General features: G+C 36.3%; 2 protein-coding genes across 4 annotated transcripts in view; one reads left to right on the top strand and one right to left on the bottom strand.

Moving 5' to 3' along the window:
• The first annotated feature begins 2,087 nt into the window (after window positions 1-2,087).
• Window positions 2,088-19,439, top strand: part of LOC124301498 (COMM domain-containing protein 4) — a 34,013-nt gene continuing 16,661 nt past the window's right edge. For 2 of the 3 annotated variants that reach the window (XM_046756622.1, XM_046756620.1), the window contains exon 1: window positions 2,088-2,205. The gene's annotated coding sequence lies outside the window, so the exon portion shown is untranslated. The remainder of the gene's footprint in view (window positions 2,206-19,439) is intronic. The other variant, XM_046756621.1, reaches the window with a different exon arrangement.
• LOC124301496 (uncharacterized) lies at window positions 3,846-18,240 on the bottom strand. Its single transcript, XM_046756617.1, has 5 exons — window positions 18,029-18,240; window positions 8,662-9,041; window positions 7,382-7,664; window positions 7,117-7,263; window positions 3,846-4,861 (listed from the first exon to the last, which is right to left on the bottom strand). The coding sequence occupies exons 2-5, from the start codon at window positions 9,037-9,039 to the stop codon at window positions 4,482-4,484; spliced, it is 1,188 nt and encodes a 395-aa protein (XP_046612573.1). The 5' UTR covers window positions 9,040-9,041; window positions 18,029-18,240; the 3' UTR covers window positions 3,846-4,481.

The following is a 19,439-nucleotide window of genomic DNA, read 5'->3' as shown; positions in this document are numbered from 1 at the left end:
ATGTAGATACCTATAACGTAAACGATTGACATATCAACGCAACTGATTACGTTTGGTATACAGAGATAAGAATTTAACTAACATATCAACTGCACACTTTTCGTAATATTGACGGTAAATCGCTCGTTATTTTTGGTTCTGTCACCAATGTTTACAGATTTTTTAATCGTTCACAAAATTTTGTAATGCCTATAAAATTCATTTACTTCTGATCGAAGTTGCTTACCAACTCGTAAATACCTTAGTCAATAAGAAAGATCTTAAACAATCTTTCATTGACTCGATTAAGGACGTATGTATTATCGTTATAGTTAATTCAAGAAAGTGTCGGGGTACAAAAATATCAGAAAAATGATCAAGGAGATTAATAATAATAACGTCATAATCATAACAACTAGGTTCCTTATATGAGAACGAAAGAGACACGTTTCGCTCATGGTCTTATTTTCGAATATTTTTCATTAATCGCACGGTAAAAGATCGTGGACGTGGAATCGAATGATTAAGAAAAGTACAACGCATAATCTAATATAATTTTTTTTGTACAAATCTCAAATGTTTCACTCTGCGAAGGGTAATAAAATTTAATTCTTTTTTCCGGATCATGAATATTGCTCAAACCTAAAAGGTCGTTTTCTTCTTCACACACTTGGTTTGAAATTGATTTATATCAGTACTTTAATGAGTAAAATGCCATAATAAATGAAACCTGTGGTGTATTTCTACCTTTGCATAAATCACAAAATGTTACGAAATGTGATAAAAGCATCACAACCGTTACATCAATGTATGATCAAATGTTTAACGTCTTTCATAAAATTTATTCTCTAACGTCTTATTTGATATATTTTTATTAGGTATTAGAAACATTTCAAGTCATAAATTTTCGCCTAAAAAAAAATTTTTAATTTCAATACTTTCGAAGTGGGGTAATTAAAACGTGTCTGTAATAACAATTCTACCACGTTATATCTGTAAGGTTTCTAAAACACGATCCAAATTTTACCATTGCTTGTTACTCAAAATATTCTAATTCTAACTTCTTAAATGTAATAGAAATATTCTGTGCCCGATATTTTTGAAGTATTTCAATTACCCAGAAATAGACTAACTTCAATCACATTTTCTTGGCAACTCGGAACATAAAATTATCACGCAAACGATAACCAATCAAGACAATGATGACACGTGCGCCAAACACTGACTTCTGAACTTTGTTTATGTTCTCGCGTGTCTAGACATAATTGTTGAATACATTCGGTATTTATTTTTAAATCATGACAAATTTACAGAAATTTTACTAAATCTTCATTCTTATCACGTATCACTATACAAATCATTAGCGGCTATACTTATTAGCTTCATTTTTTGTTATTAGTCAACAAGCGCTGCTTATCAGAGTAGATAGCATGCAGGATTTTAACCAGAGAGACCGCAGGACTCGATATTCGAACCTCATACATCGAAAAAGTCAATACGATTTTTCAGGGTAAAATGCTTCGAGTACGTAAGCTGGAGTCGCGCAGTATCATAAAAATTTCGAAATCAGATTCGTCACGTCGAGTTTTTTTTAAATATTCGTTGTCCTCACCCGGGAAACAGAGATTTCGTAAATATAATACAAATGTTACTTTGTTGTGTGTAAATTATTACGTTTTTATAATGCCACAAAAATCTGACTAAAATCGTATAAGTTGTCTATGACATCGTAAAATAATAACAGAAACGTGAAATATGTCAAATGTTTTTGCTAGAGAAATACAAATGTGTTATTCTGGTACTTGCGCCCCAGTAAAATGGCACCAAATTCGAAAAAGTGTTTGCAACAAATTGATAGTTATTCGAACGAAATGGCATTTGCTATGAATTACTCCCCATTAATTAATTATTATTATAAATTGCTTCTGCATGGTTTGCAAATAGATCGAGAAAACACGGAAAAAGAGAATTCGATTTGATATGCCTTTTTGTTGCAAAAATGTTTAAGAATTTCAAAAATCGCGGGCTAACTTCACATAAATCTTATACCTGTTTTCTTCTGATGAATCACTTCGTCACAAGAGGGCGACACCAGCGCAGCTCCTTTAGTTGTAGGGTCGGTAAAGTGTTTGAAGTTTGCGGGCAGTCTTCTAAATACATTTTTTCATGTTGTCTTTGCCAAGTGAATGCCATCAATTGTCAGCCGATTGATCACAATTGTATCGGGTAAGTTTTACATAAATATTACAGCGTTAACCGAACAGGTGAAAATACATTAACATTTTTTACAAGTTAGCGTAAATGTTAGTCGTAGAAATGCGGTGTTTGACTTGCAAAAGTGAGGTTAAGTATAATTGTTATAGAGAATATTTTGACGTGACACATTCATTATTTGACCGAATCACGGTAAATTTATAACGTGACCAAATCATTAACTCTCAATAATTGCTTACCACCTTACAATACTACATTAACATAAAAACTAGAGCCAATATAATGCAATAATGATTTCAATCGTAAATTATATGTCTTCAAACACTAAAAGTCACGGAAAAAATTAGGGCAACTCAAAAAATTCTTTGTTTTTGTTGAGCTGTGTAATAATAAATACACTACTCGAGGAACCGACCGTAAGGATTCTGATTCAGGCTAATCGTTTGTTTGATCTCCGGTAAAGAGGTTTTTTTATATTTTATAACCTCGGACAATTAACAATAATGATAGCAATAATAAATAGTTGTAGCACTGTCCCGGACACTACCGGGACGCGACAGGGAGGCGTGGTGACATTCACAGATATCTCAATCTTGTTCAAATACTCTTTTATTCCGAAGTTCATAATTTTTTACACTCTGGCGTACGCACGTTTAACGCACAATCGTCACAATACACCACAGTGCATAGAAATTTCTTGATTCCTTATCAAGGAGTCACAAATTTGAAACGTAACGCATGTGCATACTGTGTCCCACGTGGTCACATGGACATTTTTAAATTCACGTGTCAATCCAGCACGCACATGTATATAAGTACATTCACCTCAAATCAAAAACTCCTCGATATTTAGCCACGGGTGCCGTTAATGCTTCCTTTCAACGATGACGACAATACGGAACAATGGTCGTTTCGACACGCGCAATCTGCTCGTAATCAGGTGCCGGGATCCCTACGCGGTCACAGGAACAACTCGGTGACTAAGCCGCAGAGAACGAGGCGCCTCCGATACGCATCCGCTTATACTCGTGTTCGACTCGAAATCGACGGACTCCCACCTCGTGTCACTGTTGCTTGAAAACCGATATCTACTCAACTTTCTCGAGCACTTCCGCTCGCCGACGTGTCAAGAACTCGACTGAAAATCTGAAAATCACCTCGCTACCCCCAAACACGGCTCGTTTCTGCCCGATTGTAGCGCCCGACTCCGGTGGCTAATACGAGAAACTTTCCAATCACAATACAGGGTCCGTTACTCTTACGCACCTCCCACGTAATTCGAGTCAAATTTCTCTCTATGGGTATCGCAACACAAATATTCTTATCCTCTGATTTTAACTAAACATTTTTTCCTATGTATCAACACGAACGTGAACATAAATTTTGATGTTTTTCTTTTGTTTTTTTTTTTTGTTTTTAAGAAGGTTGTATTTCAATTAGTTGGTGACAAGCACCATTACGGAGGAGCTATTTTTGCGTTTTTATTGCCTGTATAAATTACATTGATAGTTAAGAAGGAAAACAAAGATTCTAATCTCGATAAAAATAAGTATACAAATGTAAAGTGTGATAGTGTAAAAATATAAAGTGAAAGGTTTTGTAAGGAGCAATATAGAACTTATGTATGTATAGACGTAAAATAGTTTATTTTGGCGTAAAGGAATTCATTAGTAACTAATTATACAATTTTTCAAATATCACAATCTTGCAATTCTTCTATGATACATATTTATTTCGCATTTATCGGTTCATGTACGTACGTGTATAAGTATACAATGTTAATATACCGTTATACAATACGTCGTTCAAATAATGTTCATAAATTTTGTCGCTGCAATGTATTATAAAGTCCTAAGATGGGTTTCCTATTTTCCAACTAGCTCTAGTGTCGTTACGCTGCCTAAACCCAAATTTGTTTACGTCCCCGAGTTTTCTCGTCTCAAAAAATTGAGACTAGAAATAACAAATAAGCAATGCATGTGACAACTGACCGTGTTAAAACGATTGTGAAAATTATTACAGACCTTATATAACTCGTGAAAATAACGGAAACCAATACTTTTCTCATATCACCAGCGACGACGAAAAGTAAAAACTTCTCTGCGATATAACGAGATACTGCGAAATAAAGAATTCAATTAGGAACGTTCGCGACAAAAATATTACCTATTTATTCATTGCCTAGTTTGTATTATCCGTCCAGTCCGTAGAAAATCATAGATCATGGAATACTCGATCGAACTTTTATCCCGAGGTGATAATCGAGCTCGCAATTATCCGGCCAACAGCTAGAACCGGTCCTGATGACGATGCTCCTGAAGATCGTCAGCTTCAGGGAGGATCAGGTTCGGCGGACTCGCTGCGTTTTCGCCCCTCTTCCTCCCTCCCCAAGGATTGAACGCGCTCCTCCGAATTTGAACACTTCTCCTTTCCGGCAACTCCATTATTTCACTCTCGAAAGATGGAATCTCGTTGGCATCATCTCTCCGAAGGTAGTTACTCCCCGTTTCGATCATCTCCCGGTGAGTGGGGTGCACCCCTTCTTCGCCACTCGAGCCATCAGGTCTCTCCCTCCCTCTGTTTTCGGAGGGCGACGAACCCGGGGCGTCGTTTGAATGATCGACATCCTCGTCGGCATTTAGTTCGCCCTCGACGAACCTCTTACCACCTGAGAACAAGAGGCAAAGTTAAATAAAATCAAACATCAGGTAACAGCGGCGAGGGAGCGTCAGTTGAAATTTGATCTTCGTGTCTGTTATCCCATCTTGGCGGTAACAGCTTTTTCTTGTTAATCTTTTTTTTTTTTTTTGTTGTTATTCACATTCGTCTCATCCTTCCCGTCGAAGATAAGGCGGGAAAGAAGGGGGCGAGGGGGGGGGGGGGGGAGATAATCGAGATAGGATGAGGCAAGCGACGCCTGTAAACACAGCAAACCCATTTCGGAAAAAATGATTATAATCCATAGCAGAATTAGGTGCTCTTCAGATAATAATTAATTGCATAATTAACAATTTTGGTGCTGCATTTTTCGATAGAGGAAAATCAGTTTTTCCATTGGGCTGTCGGCAGAATGTTACACTGGCAGAGCATATTTGAGAACATTTACAATATCCACGTTAAGTAAAATTTTTGGAGGTAGAGATTAAATGCGTTTAGGTGCTAATTAGGCATCCTATTCAAAATATTGGTGTTCTACTTTTTGTGAGGGAAAAATTGACTTTTACTTACAAAGCCTTGCAAACTCAGCTCAGCGATGGCTGTAAGATAATTCACTTGACACTGGAATTGGGTAGGTTTTACACATCTGTGAAGTTGACCAATTTCGGAAAAAATCGTTCATTCTACGAGTTCAATGCGGAAATCCTCTAGAATACCTAGTTCTAGAGTATATGATTATTTTCAGAAATAGTTCCGGCCGGCATATAAGGGTTTGAAAAATCATTTTCGAAAAATGGGGTGCTAATCTTACGGAGAAAACTGTGCGGAATTAACTGTGAGATTTTTTTTATTTTAGGTCTGATCGAAAAAATTTACGTCGTCTACCGTTAGAACTCTTGTAGAAACACAAACTTTAGAAAAAAAAAAATTGCCGTGGTATTAAGTCTACCATCGTGAGTAAAAAGAGAAAAACCTCTAGGACTTATCCTGTTTTCATGGCGTTATAGGTAGAAGGCAATTTTTTCAGTGGAGAAAATGGAGTACCAAAATTTTGGAGCGAACATCTATTGAGCACCTAATTCCTGCGTTGATTGCTTTTCCTTGGTGTCTTTGTTGAACGAGATTTCGCAGGTGCTTTTCCACGGATAAGCTATGGTGGCAGCTTTTTGGGGAAAATGAGTTTTGTCGCAGAAAAAGTGGAGCAGTAAAATTTTTGGTTCAGACGTCTGATTAGTACCTAAAAAGCAATGTATCTTGATCGATCCAACTTGATCCAAAACGTAATTTTTCACTTATTCCGAGTTCTGATAATGAAAGAACATGGATCAGAGAAACTTGTAGCCTTAATTTCGTGTTTTTCGATAGATCATAACTAAGTTTTCGCATTTACTCTTCGGAACTTCAATATTACAGTTTTCGATCAATCTTGATCGTTCGAAATTTCAGGTGCATAAAAATCACTTATTCCTTACCTCGACATTGTAAGAGTTCTCGAAATTTTTTCAATTTTCTGCTCATTTGTTTCTGGATTAAACACGTTTTTTACCACACAAATTGTGGTAACATCCTGAACAAATGAACTCCTATTTCCTTTTCTATTCGCATCGCGTAGCCTCAGTTGATAAGGAAGTAAATAACGTTAAATAAACACAATAATAATTCCGAACATGACGCGACAAATACTTGATGCAACACCTTTGAAATACGATATCAGCGTAAACTGGTAAAATGAAGTTGTAAATGGGTAAAATTTCACTATTTCATAATACTTTACCTTTTATTCTCACGAAAAATGTGATGATAAATAAATGAGTTGTGAGATGGATGTAATAAGTTCTGAATCTCGTTCAAACTGCAAACATTTTTCGTTCAATTATTCTGAACTCTAAAGAATTGAGTTTTTCGTGGTAACTGTATACTGTTTTTCGGAATATTACCAAACGGGAAATCAATAGCCATGTTCGTTCGTAATCCCAGTAAACATCCTCACTTCCACTCGCTACTTGTGCTATAATTTCCCACAGTTAGGTACTGTAATCGGTAAACTTGGAAGAAATAACTCTGAGGCTAGCACCTTTTAACGGCCGTTTACAATACCTCATATCAAAAATCGAAAGAAAGGTTAAGAGCTGATGGATCGATATAAATTAAGTTTCCCTCTTAACGATTACGCGTAACATATATTATAGGAAGCTTTTTCTTTGCGGATAGAGTTTCCTGAAACGATTTCGCAATTTAATACGATTATCCACGAAGTTTACTCACCCCAGGCATTGAACCCTTTCTTCTTTAGGAAGAATTCTTCAGACGTTCTTTCCGATTCGCTCTCTTCGCTCCGTTTCCCACCCCAAGCGTTGAATCTCGTTCTTTTCATCTCTTCGTCGTCGCGTTCTCCGTTCTTGCTGCGTTTACCTGAATTCAGGATCAAAGCGCTGATCGTTAAGACGTGTCATCTTAATTTTTCAAACAAGCTGCGCAGGAAACCGATAGAAATAAAATAAAATAAAGAACAGCAATAATTTTTCATTACCACCCCACGCGTTGAACTTCGTTCGTTTCTCAGTGCCGATACTTTCCCATCCCCGTTTTCCACCCCAGTTTGAAAATCTCGCTCGTTTTTCCAGGCCCGCGAAACTTCGGCTCGTCGTCCCGTCGGATCGCTTGCCACCCCAACTGTTGAACGGGATTCGCATCGGTCGGCGGACTTTTGAACCCTGCCCAAAAATCGCGACGCGCTTACCACCCCATGGGCTAAATGCTCGGCTCTTCTTTATCTCGTGCCAAGGGTTCGAACGATCGCTCATCGGCACGGCCTGGAATGATCAAAGTACAGGAATTAGAGGGATCGATATTCGTGTTCAGTATGAAATACGTGGGGCTTGAATTTGACACCGTTTTGGCAGAGGTTACAAGTTATGTAGGGTAACATCGTCCCTTTTGTTCTCCGCAGGTGTCAAATGTCCCCTAGTGGAACTCAACCATAATTAAATGATTAAACGAACTCAAATCATTGATAACACAAGGTAAAACGACCGTATAAATGGGGAATTATTCTTGAAATCGGAGAAGATTTTTCAATTTTAATTTACCCACCTGAAAGGAGCATTCGTGTGACTTTTTTTAAACACTTTTACTTCACCGTTAGCTCCAGTTACAAATGTTTGAAAACTGTCTTATCGAATTTTTCAAATGAACGTGACTTGAAAAGGAAACGAAATATTAAAAAAAAGTCAACCAAACGTTTTTTTGGTCTTGGGGCTTAACCTTATGGAAAAAATATTGAAAAGTTGTTCACATCACTGACTGATTTGAATTTTGACAAAAATGCTATTTCTGTGATTCATACTGACTGAAATTCCTGGACTACAGCTTGATGACTCGTTGGTGGTAGCTAAACCATGTAGCTTTCAATTTCAATTTAATAATAAGTAGAATACTGCAATGTAAATTGGCTCTCACTTCTCTCAGTACAGCTGAATATTTAACAAGATCATTGACGTTAAAAAAAAAAAAAACAATCGATACATATAATTCTGCGCAGAAGATAAACATCAAAATTCTTCATTCTTGCCAAGTGGACCTAGATTTCAAACATTCCTTGACAAATCTTTTCCTGCTTTAGGGAATCACGGACAGCATAGACCCAAATTAGAATCCGCTGTGCAATGAATGTCAAATACCCGGTTCCTCCTTCATTCGTTTCACAATTTCTTCTCTTTCTACTCCACGGGCCAATCTAATTAGGTGATCCGGTACCGAAGTATCACGGGTCAGTTTATCTGTAAAAAAATTACAAGAAGTCTTGCCTACCTTGTCCTCGAGTGTTACCCACGACATCCAAGAGCCAAGGGGTGCCAATTGCGAACCGCCAACATCCCGCGCCAATCTTTTGTCCTTTTTATGCTCCGTATCACTCTCAACTCGCTTCATCTTTGCCGAAGTTGCGGATATTTCTTTGATGAGGCCGAATATCGCGTTACGATAGCTGCCTATATCCGGGAGGAAATCGTTGCTCCGATCACTCTTGACCAATGGTTTCAGTGTCGCCTGCGTCAAGTCTTCTTGTACTTCTCCGTTCTTCGAATTTCTCACGATGCGTTGCCCCGCGTTAGTCGTCATCGAGAAATCAACTTCGCTACTCACCACAAGCAACTTTGCCAGAGCGGCAATCGCGAACCAGGTCCACATCTCTGCAATAGAAGAGAAAAGAAAAAACAGAATGAACAGGATTGTTGTATTTTTTTACGAAAACTGAAAAACTGGCTAAAGTCAGGGAATTTTACTAAAAATCCAGCATTGGTAATCTATTACGTGTGTGTTGATATCTTTTAAATGACAGTTTATTACTGTTGGCTGAACGTAGAAAATTATTGTGCACAATGTATTATTTCAATCGGTTTTTTCGTTTTTGAGATTCTATCGAAAAAAGCTCATTTTTTTTGTATAGATATTGTGAAATAGTCAGAAAATTTCGAAGGGCAAAATTTTTAACACTCCTGATAAATAATAAGACAATTGATAATTAATAAATTATCTAATCGTCATTTTCCCTGTATAATTCTATAGTTTGTTGGAGCCCTGTGTCGGCTTCTTACAATTAGTAAGTTTTCTCCTCAAATTTCGGGCCCTTCTTGACGATCAATTATTTCTACTCTAATTTCACGAGTTTAGACTCATTCTTGGCGCCGTCAGGTTTGTATGTTTTCATTTTTCGTTTTAAAATTTCTTCCAATTGTGTTTCAACGCAGTTTATTTTGACAATGGAACGAAAATGTATTTTTTTCATTTCTATGTTTTAAATAAAAAAAGCTGTGTGCCAAAGATTTTTCCTCCTTTTATTGTTTAATTGTAAATTTTACCGTCTTGTTTTCTTGATACATGTCCCACTATATTCCTGGATATTTATAAACCGTTGTTATCTTTCAATCTTCTCGCGCCCCGAAACAAAATTACACCTTTCTCGGCCCTGGAACACTATTTCAACAGAGTTTGAGTACATATTTCCCGATAACAGAGAAGACATCTGAACCGGCCAAAGCTAAAAATGCAAATAATTAACAAGCAAATGAATTTTTGACCTTCTGGATTCTAACTTCTAACCAAAATATCACACAAATAGATCCGTTTGTCACTCACAGTCATGTATAAAATGAATATGCAAGCTTGATTCGTGCAAGCTGTTACAGTTTACAGTCCATTAACCTACCGACACATTTGAAGTTACGAAGTAACGTTTCGTTGAAAAATTTTAGTCACTCTGTCTATGCAGATGTTAACGAAACTCAACTTCGTAGTATTTTCATATATATTCTTCCATTTCATACCAGAATTAGGAAATTTTTTGTGATTCCACATTACATATATACCTTCATTTTGTATTTCATAACCGCCCGGTAAAATTATCTGTTTTTCCATATCCCCTATACTTACGTTTTCATATTCATTTTCTCACCTCTGATATTTATGAAGTTTTGTTCTTGTTCATCGATAAGTTTTCAGATATTTTGTGCTCACTATTACCGCCCTCTATCGATTTCCAATTTTTTACGTAGGTACATCTTATTTCCATTGTTTTACGTAAGCGTCATTTCGTGTTCGCTCTGACTGCCTTTATACATTCGAATCTTCCCAATTACTGTAAGGCGTTTTAGATTTTTTCTTCTCTTTGAGCCAAAAGATATTTCGACATAAACTTTATGCAAGGGGTGGTCACCTCGAGATTTCTTGTTATCAGTCCAGATGATTTGAATCATTGAATCAACGTGAGTAAAGCAACGTTGAATCATGTTAGTGTATATGAAAATAGAGGTTGAGGTAGGTGTGACTCGCAGTAAGAGATTTCAATAGGAGTACTAACAATGGGTATTCATAAGAAAAGCTTAGCCCCGATATTGCTGCTTTCTGTGAACACGCCACAAGCTCTACCCGCGTACAAGAGGTGCAGCATTAAATTTTACATTAGGTCTAGGTGTATGTATGCGTGGGTATAATATTTTTACTCAGGCGTGGCATATGTATTATACATGCGAGGATATGAAAAATGGCGGATTATTTCGAGTGTTTTGTGCGCTTATCTGCCCACGCACATGTCCGAATTCATATCCACGTTGTACATAGGTACGTATAACTTTCTTCGATCGAACCATCAAGAGGTTTCGACAATAGGGTCGCAAAGAGACGATCGCAACGGAAAGTTTATTTTCCGTTATCCTCTTCGTCTTTTTCCCTCTCTTTCCACCTTTTACACCACGCCCAACAAAGATGCAGGGACAAACTTTCTAAGAGTCGTTTCACGGTTCTTGAGATCTCGAATACCGCAAATAATTGACGTGTTAATTTTTTATCGGAGAACAAATCATTGCGCGCAATGAGAAAGAAAATGGTTTTATCTGGTAAAACTGACCTATGAAACTTTGTTCAAAACTCTGGGGCTGGAAGCAAAGAAACCAGTGACGATTATACGATCGAAGTTATTTCTTGCATATGTTTGACTTGCATTTCTTTAGCCACACATATGACACATATTTTTCATTGTATGAGATATATAGGTATATTTTTTTCGACGTTCTCTTTTGAGTAGAGTGCATTTTCATCAAAATTGCACATGTACAGTAATGTTCATTGCGGGGGTTGTCTGGTGTGAGAGCTTTTTTTTTTTTAATTTTTGAATATTTTCACGAGACAAACCATTGAACTAAAATTTCTCATAATTTTCACATTACATTTATGAACATTCAAACAAACTCGGTGCATTTTTTGGACACGTTATATTGAATACAACCGAGTGTATGCTGCTCGATACGAACTTATGTAAAAAAAAATTGTCCTCGAGAATAGACATGAATCAGGCTGTTTTCATCTGAAATAAAAAAAGACAAACGGCATATTAATCTTTAAGCCCATGGATATGGTATCAACTGGAATGAAGTCAGAATTTTTGAATTTAAATTTTCTACACGATTTGAAAAAAAATGCAAATTTCAAATTCATTCTAGTTCACACCGTAGCCATAGAGAGCGTAGAGATGAAAATGCCGTTCTTTTTTTTTTGATTTTAGACGATTTTCATTCAGTTCGTAATGAAACGCGTAATGTGAAGAAATGTGACAGCCTATTGTTCGTTAATAAATGCTATTCGTTGTAATATGAACTCGTGTAGGGTTTTATTTTTTCCAGACGGGCGAGTAACCTCTTGAAAGATAGCGCAATAGTGAGCCACTGAGAAACCATTAAAGAATATTCCGTACCTACGTCAAATAATAACGTTGGTCGATGTATCTGACAACGTCCGTGAGATTGTGAGATTGTGAAATATTACGCATTTTTTGAAATGGGATTAACTCCATACACGTGGTTAAGTTATATTTTTTTTTAATTGTACCAACCACATGCTTGAAAAAAGTAACTGAAATCCGAGTTTTATGGTGATAAAGGTAGATGAAATGACATAAAACTCCTCAATTTTTGCTCGAGGGTTGATTCATCCTCTGCGCGTGCGGCAGTTTCCAGAGGCTCGGAAAAAGTTGTACGAAATGAAAAATGTGCTGAAGAATAATAATGCAATGAGATATTATACGTGTCGGTACTCGTACATAAACGGCTGGCGGATCTTGCCGACGACGAGACTGCTGTAGGATTGGCAGGCAGCGGAATTGTTACAAAGTATTTTGTATAAATACCTTCTTTTTGCGGATCTCAGAGGTTGAGCGGATTTAATGTAACCCAAATGCACCTGCAGAGCGAGGTGTAGTGTCATGGAGAAGAAATGAAACGCTGAAAACGCTACGGATGAGAAACACATTCGGCCCTGCGTTTTTTTTTTTTTTAATTTAAAATTTTTTTTTTTTTTATTTGCGCGTCGATTGAAAAAAGAACACCTCGTCGCAAGTCGCATTAGTCGCTGCAATACCACCAAGAGAAATAAAAATCATTTCAATAACTTGGGCGGCGTTCATATTCTAAAATGATTTTCAAAATCGACGAGAGAAAAAGTAAGAAATTAATTTGTAGACCTGCATAATCATTCAACATGTCCAGAGAGAAATAATTTAAAAACTACTGACTAGGGCTTCGCTTGTCGGATAATAACCTGAATATTGATCACAACTGATTATTCCATTTCGTAAAATTTTTAAAGCTTTCTTCCACAATGTCAATTTAACTCTTTTTTCCTGCATAGAATTACTCTCATTCATCTGATCTAGCAAAATTTTGATTTGTAAGGTGTGTAAAAACAGTTGAAAGAATTGTTATCTTTCTAAAATTGTTCCCGGATAAGAGAGTAATGTAATGTTAAATTTTTACCTATCGCAGGATGCAAAATTGTTCGTTGTTTGCTTTGAATCAAGGATCAAGAAAAAAGAAAACCTCGAATGAAACATTTCACAGCGAATGCCCGAGTCTTACGGGATCACGAATAAGCGAACAATTTTTCATTCCGACTCGTTAATTCCACCAGGTATAACAGCACGAAGATCATCAGGCAATAAGAATTTGATGTTCTCAAGAATTTTGAACCTTGGTTTGGTGTATCTCTTTAAAATTCATTATTAGTATAATAAAACGGTTGGCCGATCGCGATCCCCGCGGGCGTTTGGTTCTCTTCATTTCAAAGAATACTTATAATATACGGATTTTTGGGATACGTTTTATTCGTCGGAGAGATTGACTCTGATTTCCGTGTGTATATATTTTTAACATCTGCGTATCTTCGATATCTTCTTACTCCAATTTATATACATACACATTCTTCAACTAATATTTAATATCAATTTTTTTTTTTTTTATCTTCCAAACATCGAACTCCAATCTATGTCGAAGAATGAGCGCGGCGTGCACTGGGAATCGCTTATACCGCTTGCGTTAAGTTAATCCAACGTTGATCTGGTGGAGAGATATTGAAACACGATGGGCTTTACGGCGATTGTGACACTAATAATGAACAATCAACTATTTGAACAATATGTTGTATTTCAGGATAAAACCTGAATAAAAAATCAAGGCAAAGAGAATAATCAGTTTTTCATGTGTCAGCGGTGTTATATGGAACAATAAAAGTGAAGACGAATAAAACGGCAGCTAAACTACAAGACAAAAATAATTATTTACAGATTCGAGTAACAGGTTTTATAATCAAAATGTTCAAAATGATTAAATTTGGCGGTTTTGATTCGGTTTCAATACTTTTGGGCTCATATCACTTACCGACTAGATCCTAAAAAATCATCAAAAGATTCAAATTGAATCAAAAACACACCACAAAATCAATCATTTTGAACGTTCTTATGTATTCTCAAATTACTGATATCCCAGCTTGTGTTCTACGAATTTGATCAAATCCATTTCTGTTATATAGCAGAGATAAATTGTTTCAACCAACTTCATAATCATTTACGCAAATAACATTTTTCAAACGGTTTTTTCGCTTTTTCCAACTATTGATTTAGAGTTCAGAGATCGGGTGAAAGAGTTATTTTTAGTCCAACTTCACTGGGCTTCAGGATGAACTTGTAACGAAAAGCGCTTCATTCAATTCGTGTGAAATAATTTCTCCTACATTTGATTAAGTGGACTTGGGTCACAGATCGGAAACCTAAAATGGCATGATTGGTATCAAGATTCAGTAAAAATTTCACAAACTTTACCCATCGGATCACTGAGTTCGGAGCTTTCTCACAAATCGTGAAGTTGGTCAGCGTCGTTCCGCTTAACGACAAATTATCCACCAAAAATTTCTTCTTTTTTATAATTCAATCGTTTCTACTATCATGCAATGAACATTTGATAAAACAAAGTGAGTTAACGTAATTGGACAAGTATCGAAAGAAAAGTAATAAGAAGGAACATGACGAGTATTATATAAAAAATAAATAAAAATAACAGACGAAATCAATGTAGATAATTCAGTATTTCTAAGACTTATCATCATAATATACTGATCACCATAAAAAGAAAAAAAAAACGCAGTTTCCGAATTCTCCAAAAATCACACCAACAAGATTCAACTAATCTGCATTTTCTTCCATTCGTCAAATTCAATTGAATTTCATTTCAGTTTCTCGTGGTTTTAGTTGGGGGTTTTCTATGCGAAAAGCTTGGTTTTTGACGTGAGTAAAAATGGAATTTTTTCATCATTACATGTATTGTTATACTTGCGCACGGGCAATTAAACGGCGTTGGTAACTCTTCGACGTGGAGACAAAAATTGTGCACACGATTGTATTTTTTCAACAGGTTTTATTATAGACCCGTATTATATACTTGCATAGATGCGTACGTGATTCGTCCGCACAAAATATCCCGTATAACATAAGGGTAAATATTGGATTCAGGCATTTATTTTTAAAACTCTACCGTACGCCGAGTATTTTCACCCAAGTACCGCAAATAGTAGAATTAAAAATGAATTGTTTTGTCAATAATTAATAAACGCCTCTATTTCTCCTGACATTTTTTATCCGTACATGTGCAGCTGCCGATGCTACATGAATATTAAATTTCTTTTTACTCTCAACCCGCAAGTACAGATTTTGAGAAATACCTATCAATAAGAATCGTGATAGAAGGAGACTCGTCACATTTTTTTTCACCGCCATTTTTGCAATAACATGATATTTTTTGTTTTACAATTTTGCGACACATTATTTTGAGAGAAGTGTTCAATTTTCTTAACAAAACGTATTCGCTCCGGAGCAAGGCGTTATTTATGATAAACGCATCGCTTTCCGACTTTCATTACAGAAACACATGTACCTAGCGATAATAACGACAATAATGAATAATCGTAAAGATAATGATAAATTAAAAAAAAAAAAAAAAAAATTAAATCAGCGGCTATAAGTTATTTATACTTATTACAGCGAAGACAGTTTACAAAGTGAAACTTACCCTTGGATAATTTCGAAGTATTATACGTGCTTTTATGATTGACCCAAGTTTGAAACGCAGTCATATTTTCTTCCAGATCATCTTTCTCACCGGAATTCACCGACCAACTTTTTTTGAGCTAAAAAATTAACGCTTACTCTGTGCTTTGTTTTAATTTTTTGTAAAAAACTTAACCAATCTGTGTTAGATGGCGGTAATTTGAACCATTGCTAAAACTGTAATTCACATTCGATCTACTTTATGACACAAGACATAAAATCAATTTATTTGTATCACTCTCGAATATACTGAACTGAAAATGTCTCAAAAAACGTGTTTCCGGCACTTCGTAAGCGTCTACCTTGAAATTGAGTTTGATATTCGCAAATGTTAGACTCTTTCACGCAAAATACACGTTGCGTGATATTTTTATTCCTACGACAGGAAGTCCCGAGAATTTAAAGATAAAGCTTCTATTCGAAAACGTGATAAAATTGGAGAATTTTGATAACATTACAATTAGTATACAGAGTAAAATATCCAAATTTCAGGCAGATCACAATTTTTACCATAAAAATTTGACTGAAAACATGTTTACCACACCGTAAATAGCGTACACAGCTCTGTACGAAATAAATGCAGTAATTATAACGCTGAATCCCGTTGGGTATGTTTCACGCTTGCTATCGCGACAGCAGCGAGTTATACGGATTTTGAATTGAAATTAAAAAAATTGATAAATAAAACCGAGTATATCGTACACGAATCGTGTTTCTCTTCTTTTTTGTCACATAAAATTTGCATAATATGTGATGAATTTTCTCTCTCCTCATACCACGTGTGACAGAAACTGTAGCGTTTTTTATTTTTGCCTAATTTGTACAGCGATTATTGGGTCATGTCGAATTATTTTCATCGCCCGAATGATGTTTGTGGGATTTACGTATAATAGTGGCTTCCATAATGTTCGGTATAGAAGAGCAGAAGTTATATTCGCTTTTTGGATTTGAGGACTATATTTTTTCTACTCTTTTCAAAATAATACAACATTAAAGTTTGAGTATAAAAAACGTAAAAAAATTTGCTGGAGAATTTTGTCTACCCGAACGAAGACTATAATATCAGAAGCCAAAAGACTCCTTATCTTTATTCACACGTTATAAGCTTGTTTTATAGTCAATAAAATCAAATTCGTTGTCACGTAGCAAATTAGGTCTCCAGTTTAATAATTATCCATGTAGCTTTTTTGAGCTCTTATCTAACTTTCGGACAAGCTTTCGGATTTAAAAAAAATTTAGTCTTCAATGATCAGTTACAGAAAAATTCATTACCTTCTTTCTATTAGGTCAATTATTTTGATTCCTTTGTAGATGATCGAATTAAATCCTAGAGTGTTAAACCTTCTTTGAACCAGGTGAGCAAAAATTGCACGGCAAGAAAGGTACAGATTTATCAGCACGCGTGCATTTTGCGTACAATATCGAAGCGTAAATTTGCCAACTCGAGTTTTCCCCTCGCAAAAAGTCGTACTTTAGATTTATTTCCTAAAATTTTGCTTGTGTTGTATTATAGCGATGGCCACTAAGCTAAAAATAATCGATGAATCGGTAGAAATTAATCGATGAATCGATCATTTCGTATTTCTTTTTTTAAATGATGCATTTGAAACCAAAATTTCGTAAATTTCAGTATGTAGTCTCGATAGCGGACAAGTTTTTCTTTCAATGATTTGTCGGTCGATTGATCGAGTTTGAAAAATAACCGATTATACTCGATTATTCGGTAAAAAGTGATCGATTATTTTTGGTCATTCTTACTTGCGGGTAACTTTCGATCTACCTCCGAGGAAAATGCAAGTTTCTCAGTATCATGGATCAAAAAGATATCGAAAAGAGATGAATACAGAAAAGATTTATCGTTGGTAAGATTTTAGCAATATCAAAGAGAAAGAAAAGAAAATATTAACGATCTTATCGAACATTGTTTCAATGGCAAAGAAAACTTTGTCCAGTCATTAGTTTGGGTGGGTTATTAGAAATATTGATCCTTCCAAGTTTTAACCCCCACCCATCAGTTTTTATTTAGTATTGACAAAAATCGATTATCCAATCGTCACTCAAAGCCGACCAAAAAAAAAATGATAAACCAAACTCGACGTTGAACGAATTTCTTACATTTCTCTTATCTGGATGCGGGAAGAAAATGGAAGAAAAGAAAAAAATTATGACAGCCACAGTAATTTCTAGTCCAAGTTTTAAAAGGGCCAAACATTTTCGTGTAAGTACGAAAGAAATTATTTAATTGTTAAATACCTGGTGTGTTACGAATCTTCTCGCTTTAGCTCCGTCGCTGCAGTGTTCCGGGAATTTCGATAAGATGGACCGGAGAGTTTTTATACGTTTAATAGTCGCGGCAATTATTATTAGACTTCACTTCACCTGCCGTCGATGGGTTCTTAATTTTCGGTGATTTCTGCCCGAGCAGCAAGCTCCGTGTTTGTCAAGTTCGGGTTAAGTACTTGGGTGCCGGGGGTGCAATGGCCATCCAAGTTGCGCGTCCCCTACTTTATATATGGGCCACGTGCTCGCGCCGCTGATTCTGATTGGTCCAAAAATTTACCACCGCACGGATCGTCCGCACGCTTGTATGTGCAACGTACACTTTGTATCCCGTAGTATGTACGATACGCGTGACGCCAAAGATCATTGCGTGATTAGTATTTACCTACAGAGCGATGACGACCCAGCAAACAGTCGCAGGGGAAGTTTTTTCCCTTCATCGTCGATTACTTGCTATTCGATTTCTCTTAACCCTTTCCGTCACATATTTCCTTACTCGGGCCGGTTATTTGGGGTTTTACGAAGTAACAGGGAACTTCGTCGTTTGAAGTTCGGAAAGAACTGCGATAAGGCTAGGGAATGAAAATTTCTGTGGTGGAAAATGAGCATTGTACTGCAACTGGAAGGGTCAAAGGCGGGAAAATTATCCAGTGCTTCAAGGGTTTGAATTTTTAGTCGCTTTTGAATTGAAGGAGATTTTCAGATTGTCGCCCCTACGTTTCAAGAGAAAAAAATGGAATAGGGGAAGTTTGCCGTACGATCGACTCGCGAATTATGAGTGTGAAGAGTTGACTTTTCGTTTAGAAAGATCGTGCGGCTCTTGGTTTTACACAAATCCGATCTACGAAGTATAAATCCTACCTGGAATATCCTGTAAAATTTTTTCTACGGAAATTTTATTGTGTAATATTCTTATCTATTGTAATGACTTTTTTTTTTTTTTACCATGGCTCACTAACTTGAAATACCGAACAAACGTGAATGGTTCGAGGAAAACGTGACAAGATGCGTAGGCTTTTAGAATAGTCAAAATAAGTGACGCTTGCACAAGAAATTTTGAAAAGAAATTTATTTTTTGATTTCGACGATTTTCACAACTTCCTTAGATCTTAATAACCATAAATCATCGAATTCAAAGCATCGTTTCGGAGATGTATTAATTTTTTGTAAAAATCGTCTGGAACTTCCTTTCCGCATACGACAATTCAAAGATTCTTCTACACCTTCGTTAACCAGTTAAAAGATTAAAAAGAAGCGACGAGTTTGCTCGAATTAAACTCGGCCGAGCGAATTCGCGTGTATCAATATGTCGTATGGCGGTATAATGTACCTGTTGCAGTGGAATAACGTGGGGCGGTGACCCGAAGTTTTGACGCGTGCAGAG

The sequence above is a fragment of the Neodiprion virginianus genome, chromosome 3, assembly GCF_021901495.1.
Source record: "Neodiprion virginianus isolate iyNeoVirg1 chromosome 3, iyNeoVirg1.1, whole genome shotgun sequence".
NCBI lineage: Eukaryota > Metazoa > Arthropoda > Insecta > Hymenoptera > Diprionidae > Neodiprion > Neodiprion virginianus.
The sequence above is the reverse complement of the archived record's forward strand: the minus strand, read 5'-3'. Positions and strand labels throughout refer to the sequence as shown.

Bases quoted from the DNA above. Each gene is read 5' to 3' on its own strand.
- LOC124301496 (XM_046756617.1), bottom strand. From the start codon at position 9,039: ATGTGGACCTGGTTCGCGATTGCCGCTCTGGCAAAGTTGCTTGTGGTG. The intron at 7,665-8,661 runs GTAGGCAAGACT...TGATCATTCCAG, and splicing joins GGGTAACACTCGAGGACAAG to GCCGTGCCGATGAGCGATCG. The intron at 4,862-7,116 runs GTGAGTAAACTT...TCTTGTTCTCAG, and splicing joins GAAAGGGTTCAATGCCTGGG to GTGGTAAGAGGTTCGTCGAG.